Source organism: Periophthalmus magnuspinnatus, chromosome 13, assembly GCF_009829125.3.
Source record: "Periophthalmus magnuspinnatus isolate fPerMag1 chromosome 13, fPerMag1.2.pri, whole genome shotgun sequence".
NCBI classification, from domain to species: domain Eukaryota; kingdom Metazoa; phylum Chordata; class Actinopteri; order Gobiiformes; family Gobiidae; genus Periophthalmus; species Periophthalmus magnuspinnatus.
In genome coordinates this window covers 2,611,621-2,621,910 of record NC_047138.1, presented here as the reverse complement: position 1 = coordinate 2,621,910, position 10,290 = coordinate 2,611,621, and the positions used below count along the sequence as shown (strand labels likewise).

General features: G+C 37.8%; 1 protein-coding gene and 1 long non-coding RNA gene across 2 annotated transcripts; both read left to right on the top strand.

The window, feature by feature from the left end:
- The first annotated feature begins 252 nt into the window (after positions 1 to 252).
- Positions 253 to 623, top strand: LOC129456744 (sodium- and chloride-dependent GABA transporter 3-like). Its single transcript, XM_055226172.1, has 2 exons — positions 253 to 414; positions 481 to 623. The coding sequence occupies exons 1-2, from the start codon at positions 261 to 263 to the stop codon at positions 621 to 623; spliced, it is 297 nt and encodes a 98-aa protein (XP_055082147.1). The 5' UTR covers positions 253 to 260.
- A 2,034-nt stretch (positions 624 to 2,657) lies between these two features.
- Positions 2,658 to 3,338, top strand: LOC117380829 (uncharacterized). The gene is made up of 4 exons (XR_004542197.2): positions 2,658 to 2,734; positions 2,812 to 2,917; positions 3,018 to 3,059; positions 3,181 to 3,338. It is a non-coding gene; the product is annotated as an uncharacterized LOC117380829 (long non-coding RNA).
- Positions 3,339 to 10,290: the final 6,952 nt, after the last annotated feature.

Below are 10,290 nucleotides of genomic sequence, written 5' to 3'. Positions count from 1 at the left end.
CATGAATTAGGCTGACTAGAAGAAGAAGATACGAAGATAAAATACAAAATAATAGTGCATGTACTTGTGGCATACTCCTTTATCAGGCCAAACAGTCTCTCACTCAGCAATGGTAATTTATTCTTGAGAAATAATTTACCTTTTCACCAAGAACTCTGTGACATTTCAAGGAGTTGCTCATTAAATGACAGTGGAGACGAGGTCAACTGAACTGCACCACTACGCACATTCATTCATTTCCTCCTGATATCACTTTTACTATGCTGAAGAATATCTTTACTGCAAAAGACGAGAGCCCAGAGGAGCGGGGACACTGGGCCAGTAAAGTGGAGTTTCTTCTCGCTGTGGCTGGAAATGTAGTCGGCCTCGGGAATGTTTGGAGATTTCCTTATCTTTGCTACAAAAATGGAGGAGGTAAGTGAGAATGATGTGTGTTTTAACTGAAAATATCATGTTTTTATGTGTATTTTGCCATTTCAGGTGCATTTTTGGTGCCTTATTTGGTGTTTGTGGCAACCTGCGGCGTTCCCCTGTTTCTTCTGGAGACTGCAATGGGACAGTACACCCAGGAAGGAGGTGTCACCTGCTGGAGGAAGCTCTGCCCTTTGGCTGAAGGTATCTAGAACTAAATAAAAATATAAATATAATGCTGAAAACAGTAGCAACACATTAATGTTTAAACAGACAAGAATGAGAGAGGAGTTTAGATGTGGAGCCCTGGTAATGGTAAACTGCTCATTAGGTTCAGTGTGAATGACTCGTATCCAAGCGACCAGAACAAGCAAAATGAATGACGACCGTATGATGAGCTAAAATAGTAACTTTAAAGCAAACTATGAACTGTGCGTTTCAAAAAGATTTATCATAGACAAGCCAAGCGTATCTGTAGAGCACAATTCATACACAAGGTAATTCAAAGTGTTTTACAGAATAAGAAAGACATTAAAATCACAATACAACAAATCAAAACATAAATAATCATCATAAAATGAACATTAAAGGATAAAAGTGCAGAATAAAACCCTTTCAGTCACATGCACAGATAAACAGAACAGTTTGAGTCTGGATTTAAACAGTGTCAAAGTCGAGGCCTGAGTCACATCTTCAGGAAGAATGTTACAGGTTTTAACTGCACAAAACTGAAAGGCTGATTTGACATTTTTAGTCCTGGTTTAGACCTGGTTTAGATTTAGTTTAGTCCATGTTTAGCACTGGTTTAGTCCTGGTTTAGTCCTGGTTTAGTCCTGGTTTAGTCCTGGTTTGGTCCTAGAATAGACTTTAAAGCAGCTCTGCTTGTGTATAAGTCTCTCCATGGCCTAGGTCCAAAGTTCATCTCCGACATGTTAGTGCCACATGAACCATCTCACACTCTGAGGACTTCAGGGACCGGCCTCCTGCTGGTGCCAGAGTCAGGACTAAACATGGAGAATCAGTGTTTCAGTTTTATGCAGCTAAAACCAGGAACAGTCTTTCTGAAGATGTGAGACAGGCCTCTACTTTGACAATATTTAAATCCAGGCTCAAAACGGTTCTGTTTATCTGTGCAGACGACTGAAAGGTTTTTATTCTGCCTCTTCTCCTTTAATGGTAAATTTATGATGACAAAAGAAACATGGACTGATGGACTTTTATTAGACATAGTAAAGTGACAGGAAAGTATTTGAGAAGTGACAAGAAAGTTTTTTGTAAAGTAATGGGAAAGTTCTTAAACTGAGCAAGACAGTGTTTAAAGAGTGAGAGAGAGAGTTTTTAAAGGGGCAAACGAGTGGGTTATTTATGTTTTCATTTGTGTGATTTTAATGTCTTTCTTATTCTGTAAAGCACTTTGAATTACCTTGTGTATGAATTGTGCTGTACAAATAAACTTGCCTTGCCTAGTTTAGCTCTGGTTTAGTCCTGGTTTAGTCCCGGTTTAGTCCTGGTTTAGTCCTGGTTTAGTCCCGTTTTAGTCCTGGTTTAGTCCCGTTTTAGTCCTGGTTTAGTCCATGTTTAGTCCATGTTTAGTCCTAGTTTGGTCCTGGTTTGGTCCTGGTTTGGTCCTGGTTTGGTCCTGGTTTGGTCCTGGTTTGGTCCTGGTTTGGTCCTGGTTTGGCCCTGTTCTTGTCCTTGTGTAGTTCTGCTTTAATCCAGATTTAGGTCTTGGTTTAGTCACAGTTTAATGGACATGGGTTAAGATTTTGTAGAAAAGAGAAAGCTTTTGTAGTTGATCATTTTACCCTTGGTTGTGGTTTACGGTAGTTTTAGTCCTATTTTAGACTTGTTTTAGCACAAGCGCTACATCATAAATGAGGCTCTGAATCAGGACAAGAACAGGATCAAACCAAGTCCTCATCAGGACTGGGCTCAAACCAGGACCAAACCAGGACCAAACCAGGACCAAAACAGGACCAAACCAGGACCAAACCAGGACCAAAACAGGACCAAAACAGGACCAAAACAGGACCAAAACAGGACCAAAACAGGACCAAAACAGGACCAAAACAGGACCAAAACAGGACCAAAACAGGACCAAAAGTGTGCACACTCACTTAGTCTAGACCTGTTTATATTCCTCTTACAGCTTCATCCTGGTTTTGTTTCTTGATTTAAATCTTAGCCTGTCATATAGTCACATTTTTCCATTAAAAAGTCTCTGTCCTTTTTAACATCTGTTGTGTGTTTTTAGCTGAAAAAGTCACTATTGGTAGAGCGAGTTGAGCAGGACAAAGATCACATTATGGTCTATCTGACTGAGGTGAGTAAAAGCGTCTGACTGACCTAATAATAATAAAAAGTTTCAATGTAATAATTTGTCTGTTTTTCCCTCAAAAGCTTTTGAAGAACATACCCATCAATCACGAGTTACTGCTGATACAAGAACTCCCAGTGCACAACTTGAAGCCCGCTGTGGTTAGACTCTATGACTACTACCAGACAAGTACGTCAAATGGATTTATTTATTGATGTAAATTGGCTTAAAATGATGTAGCCGATAGAGTTTGCAGTGAAGCTAAAATACTGTTTTACTCAAATTTCAGGTGACAAAGATGAGACTGAGTACATTTTCCCCTGTGTTTGAGGTAAGAGTCTTTACATGTGACGACTAAAATCTGAAAGCAGAATGTTGTTTGTTGTAGCAAAAATATTTATCTAATATCTTGACAAATGTAAGGACGTTTTCTGATGATTATTCTCTTCTAGTTTGAAGAATGAAGATTTATCATCCTTTGAGTGTTTGAACTCTAAATTAAAAAGTACCTTTGTGATAAACATTTAATGTCCTGGTGTTACTATAGAAACAATATTACACTTGATGAAATATTTTTTTGTGAACAATAAACTGGTCCTCTGAGGCCACAGGCTGTCTGGTGATTGTTGTTTACTGTGGTTAATACATTGATTATAATTTAATACTTACTCTATTTTGCTCTAATATAAGTTCATAGGACTATTATAACTTTAACTGTTCAAGTTGTGTGTTAAAAATTATTTCACCTTCATGTAAACAAAACACACAAGTCCTATAGTGGGGGATGGTGGAAGTTTCTTGGGATTTGATTCAATGTAAATAAGAAATTGATTAATTAAAAGTGTAAGAATAAAATGGTTAAACTCAGTGTTTGAAATAGCTACATTTTAAATTTGAACTGGAGAAACCACCAAGGGCAGTGTATCAATTATTACACTAGATGGCGCTATTTTCCTCTTTTCTTTTGATTGTTTTTATTCACTGCAGTGATTGACAAACTTGAATTTAAGCTAAGTTAAAAAATAATAATTTAAGCTAAGTTAAAAAATAATTATTATAGCTAAGTTATAAACTATATCTATGTGTATATTAAATATATAAAATAAAATGTCCGTTGTGATTTTAGTACACGATACATATGTACTACACACATATGACTGACATATAACATGCAAACAAATATGAGTTATTATAAATACGTATGTTTTATTAATTAATAATTAATATATTTAATTAATTCATTTAAATTTCAGTTATTAAATTTCAGTTAAATAATCAGCAGAAAAACTCATTCAGTTTTATCTAGTCCCAATAGTACGGAAGCCCGTTTCCGCCATGAAAAAAAGAAGTCCCACAGAAAGTCGAAATTACACGTTTTAAACTCGTAATTATTAGTTTTAAACTTGTAATTATGAGTTTACAACTCGTAAATAGGACTTTTAAAACTACTAATTATGAGTTTAAAACTAGTAATTTGGAGTATGTAAAATTTACAAAATATGAACCTTATCAATTTTGATTAAATGAATTAGGTATTTTAATAATTTCCTCAATAAAAACATCACAAAAATAGTTTTTTACCATTTGAAAAACATATCCAGAGTCCGTCCCATTCTCTCTCGGGCCAACACAGAGACGCTGATGCTTTTATCACCAGTCGTATTGACTACTGTAATGTCCTGCTCTCTGCTCTTCCCAAAAAGGCGATTTCAGGTCTACAATTATTACAAAATTCAGCAGCACGTGTCCTGACTAAGACCAGGGGGCGGGGCCACATTACGCCGGTTTTAGAATCCCTGCATTGGCTCCCTGTGTGTTTCAGGATCGATTTTAAAGTTCTTTTACTGGTTTTTAAATGTCTTAATGGTCTTGGGCCTTCTTATCTTACAGAACTGCTTTTATCCTATGAACCCTCGCGGCCCCTGCGCTCCTCCGGCAGCAGGCTCCTAGTCATCCCCAAAGTCAGGACACACATGGAGAGGCCTCTTTCCAGTTTTATGGCCCCCGTCTATGGAACAGTCTGCCGGAGGACCTCAGGGCCACAGAGAACATTCAGGTTTTTAAAAGCAGGCTCAAGACCCATCTTTTTAGGATCGCTTTTGATTAGTATTTATCACTTTAGCTTACTTCTCTATTTATTCAGGCTGGCTAGTGTATGTTGATATCCATGTTTTACTTATGTCTTATTTACTTGTTTAAGCTTTGATTTATTTTATTGTTAATTAATTTTATGATTTTAATGCACTGTTAATCACTTTGTGTTACATTTTTCTTGTATGAAAAGCGCTTTATAAATAAAGTTTGTTGTTTGTTGTTGTTGTTGACAGATTTCATTTCATCTTTTGCTCTGGATCAGACCTGGACGACTGAAGGATTACACAGACGACCAGGTAGAAAGCTGAAATAAGTTTTATCTAATATCAGAGGAGGAGGATACAGACAGCAGGCACGTGCGCTGCTCCATTACAAAGGAGACTTCCAGTACTTATATCCCGAGAAAGGTACTGTCTATAGAAAGCTGCTCTGATAAGGAGGAGCCACAGGAGTTATTAGTAGGACTGAGATATCAATCTATAAACTTAGAGATGGTGAATCGTTCATGTCTAACCGTCAGTGATATGATTGGGGATTTTGAATCAAAAGGTCTACAGCTAATCCTCTGTTTGGAGCAGAGTTCAAACTTTGGAAGAAGAAAACTGACACTGATTAAAAGTCTGTATTGTTTACTGTATGTGACCCAGTGTTAAAAACGCCATTTAAAACAAATACAGATTGATACACTTGGTTAAAATAACAATGGGAATAATTATTGATAAATAACATGTAAATATAAGTTAATAAATATGTTCATTTAAATATGATAAAAATAAATAAAAATTTTAAAAAAGTTTTAAAGATGTAATAAATAAACACACTGAGCAACCAATAGCAGTTTAGTCTGACTGACATTATCCAATCAGGTCAAGGTTGAGCTCTAGAGGCGCGCGCCCCTTTGCAGCACAAATCAATATAAAAACTAACTAAAGTATCATCATCATTCATGTTGGTGACAAACGTTTGTTCAAATAAAGTTGCTGTGCTCTTATGCTAACCTCCTCTAGCCTTATGCTAACCTCCGCTAGTCTTATGCTAACCTCCGCTAGCCTTATGCCAACCCCGCTAGCCTTATGCTAACCTCCGCTAGCCTTATGCCAACCCCGCTAGCCTTATGCTAACCTCCGCTAGCCTTATGCCAACCCCGCTAGCCTTATGCTAACCTTCGCTAGCCTTATGCTAACCTTCACTAGCCTTATGCTAACCTCCGATAGTCTTTTTACAATAGAAATACCCTTTCTAGAGATCAAAACGATTAGCTGTGGGGTGTTGAACTAAATCCTTCATGTTACCTAAAGGGGCTGTGCACAATACTTGTATTTGATTGTTAAAAAGTGTCATAATTGTGCTCGTTTTGGTTGTAGCACGTCTTCCCGTTAGCCTGTTGTGCTAACGTGGTTCAGAGCGCTGTACAAATGACCCCTGAAAGTCGAGTGCAATTTCTTGTCACTTTGTTATTATTTTGGTGCATATTATTAGACCTAAAAGCCATAGTGTATTTGTAATGCACTTTAAAATTATTTTGTGTTATTTTAAATACGTATTGACTATGCACTCTAAAAAATTATATATCTAATAATTACCACATTTAAGCCATTTATTTTGGTTTATTCTTATGGTAATTTTATAAGAGTGAATATTTTGAAATTTGTTGTACATCATGTATATTATTTTGATGTAAACAATAGCAAAAGAGTCGTATAGCGATATACTGCATTATTTTAAGCGACTTCATTCTAGTCTTGTCTTTAGGTCAGGTTTCTTTGTTGGATCAGAATTGAGGACTGCAGACAGAACTGCAACATGCAGAGGAGAAAGGATCATTTTCCAGGACTGGATGTCAAGCCCCAGCTCAAAGAGTCGAACAAACTGGTAGTTTGTAAATTGACTGGTTACAAACACAGTGAACACTGAAAGAACATTGAACAGAAAGTAACAGACATTGAAACAGACTTAAAGGACTATACCATACCTGGGTATATTTTATTTGTCCCAGGTGTATTTTATTTGTTTGTAAAACAAACTTTTATTCTTTGTAAAATAATATTTGAATCCAGTCATAATTCTACTACTAATGAAAATGATTTTTCACTTTAACTCAAAGTGTTGTATGTGTCCTCTGTTATTCTTTTGGGCTCCTTCATATCTAGAGTCTGTCTGATCTGGTCTATCCTTCTTTTCACTCTGGTCTTAATGCCAGAGTGAAAGGAAGTTGCCATATCCAAATACTGTACTACAAAAAGGTACAGAAACACCTTAAGTGCTACAAGTACGTTCATGAAATTATTACCAAGAGCCATTTTAATTTGTTTTAAAAAGACAAAAAAAATTCATTTGAACATTGAGACTGATTTATGTGTGTGTGTGTGTGTGTGTATGTATATATATAAGTGTGTGTGTGTGTGTGTATATATATGTATGTATGTTTATATATATATATATATATAACATTGAATGTTTTTATATTTATAAAGATATCTATTTAATATGAAGGAAAAAAAAACCTAATAATCGCTCAGCCCTCGCCATTAGGATTTGAATCGACTTAAAAATGTCTATTTAACCATAAAATATATCAGGGTAACTCTATATTAGATCTCTACTCTACACATATCAGCTGTTGAAAACATGTTATTGTTTAAATGTCCTATACATTTACATGGATCATTACATCGTCATGGTGCTGTGATGCCACTGGCCGTCGCCGTGGCGTTTTGAGGGCCGTATTCTAGAATACTAGTTTGTTCCCGCGGTCAGTAGTAGGTAGTATGTGTCAGTGCACATGACTTATATGTCATTTGTACTGACGCCTTCAACGGAGACACACGTGTTTTGAGAGCTCAGAGCAATTTTTTGGTGAAAATCTGTTTTGACCCAGGTTTGATTGTAGTAGCAACTATGTCATCTTGGGACAACTATGAGACCTCTGGTGCAGCAGGTAAGTACATAAAAATCACACTGAGTTCACTGAAGAAAGATATAAAACACCAGTGTCTTGTCACGTCTACTCAACTTTTTGTGGAAATATGTAGGTTTTAATGTAAGAAACAACCACCCACTTCCCTAAAAGTGCATTTAACACAATATGGAAGTAAATTTGATATGAAAATCGATGTTAACTGAGATCCAGAGTGGAAAGTAACTCTTACTTTCTTCTGTAGTAGTTGTAGCAATAGTAGTAGTAGTAGCTGTAGTAGCAGCAGTAGTAGTAATAGTAGTAGTAGTAGCGAGAGTACTAAATGTGATTTTAATAAGATAACAGTGGTAGATGTTCAGTGCATATGATTTAACCCTGATGAAGTCTTGTCTCATCCACAGCACCTAAGCCCAGTTTAGAGGTCACCATCGGTCAAACCTTGCTGGGACTGACCGACGCTTACGCCATCCAGGACTGGATCGGTGAGGGGTGCTTCGGCCGCATAGCCAAGTGCCGGGCCACGGACCGTAATCAGACTGTGGCTGTTAAGATCTTGAAAGATGAACAGCTTGGAAGCATGGAGGGCGAGGTATGTACTGGTCTCATTTTAAGATGGTCAAAAAGAGTCACACGTTTCTGTCCTGACTCACATTTTTTTGTAAAGATTTAATTTAGTATTGGCAGAAGTGGTAGAGGAGCCAAAAACTAATTGAATTAAAAGGACAAAACATGACTAATATTTTCAGAGTATCCCAAAAATGACAAATAGACAATCCAGATGAAACATATTACTGTAGAACTAAACAATCAAAATAACTATTTGCTGAGTCTAATCCAGGCGGTGACTTTATGTATTTAATATTATGCTATTTGACTTCACAGTTTTAACTCAGAGTTGTGTCTCTTTAGATATCCATGATGGAGGAGCTCAGTGTCCTCGACCCCGTCCGCACCAACATCGTGCACTTTGTGGAGCAGTTCGACTTCATGGGTCTGCATTGTGTGGCCTTTGAAATGCTCGAAATAGACCTGTATTCTTTTATGATAAACAGGGACTGTGAACCGCTCGCACTCAACGAGATCCGGCCTATTGCCCACCAGGTACTGAAGGATTCATTACAAATTATAGTGATCTAGTTCATATGAAACTCACTTTTTATTCGATTTCTTGCATCCCAGTTATTTACAATTTTAAGTTCAACCACATTTTTTACTTTTTATCAATTCAAATGACACTAACTTTCTTCGTCTTTTGTCTCTGCAGTTGTTGGTGGCTTTAGACGCACTTAAAGGCCTCGGTATCATGCATACTGACATTAAACCTGATAATGTCATGTTCACTAACCTGGAGGACGAGCCTTTAAGAGTCAAGTTAATTGACTTTGGAGAGGCCAGAAAAACCTCCCAAGCGGAACTTGGATCCCAACTCCAGCCGACTGGATACAGGTACGAGGATATCAGGAGGAATATAGTGGGCTAGGACGTGTAAAGGATCTTGTTTTTAGTAATATTATACAGATCATAAGTCATTGTGAACTGCAGTATTGATCTAAAACAACAGATAGTATAGATACAAGTCAACTTACTTCCAAAAAACACTCTTTTTATAATGACATCTCACCACAAGCAGCAGATTTTCATTTACGCAACATTTTTAACTCAGCTTTTTCGCACGTTTCCTTTAAATTGTGACCAGAGACCATGACTAACCAGGACTAAACCAGGACCAACTCGGACTAAACCAGGACTAGTTTGAACTTGGTCTAATTGTGTTGTTTTCCAGGGCTCCCGAGGTCACACTTGGTCTCCCGTTCACAGAGGCCATTGATGTGTGGGGACTTGGCTGCGTTCTGGCCTTCCTGTATCTGGGTGACAACTTGTTCCCTGTCACCTGCGAGTACCAAGCTGTAAAACGCATGGTGGCTTTACTGGGACTACCCCCAGACCACCAGCTGCAGGCGGGACAGTACAGCACAAGCTTCTTTACTGAAGACCAGCACACATGGAGACTTCTGGTACTTGTTTGTTTGTAGTGAACATTGAACTATTGTATTTTGATTTGAGATTTCCAAAGCAATTTCACTCACACGCTTGTCATTTTATAGACTCCAGAAGAATATTGTGCCACAAATGACACCACCACTGAAGAGGAGGACACATTCTATGATGTCCCCAGCTGCTTGGATGGCCTCGTCAGTGTAAGTCTCCATCATCGATCAACCCTCACCTCATAAAGCAGATCTGTGTTTCACTGAGTCTAACCAGTGTTTGTTTTGTAATGTGCAGAGTCATCCAGAAAACTCCTCCGCCAAAGTGGAGGACAGGAAGGCCTTTATTGACCTCCTGAAGGGGTTGCTGAGTGTGACTGGAGAGCAGAGACTCACTCCCAGTCAGGCGCTCCAGCACTCCTACATCACAATGTCTCATCTGAAAGACCCTCAGCTCCAGGGATAGTAAGTGTGCAAAGACCTCAGACATTTATGTTAAAACTCAAATAGTGTGTGGATACTGACTTGTGTGTGTGTGTTTTTCAGTTTGATGATCTCAGAGG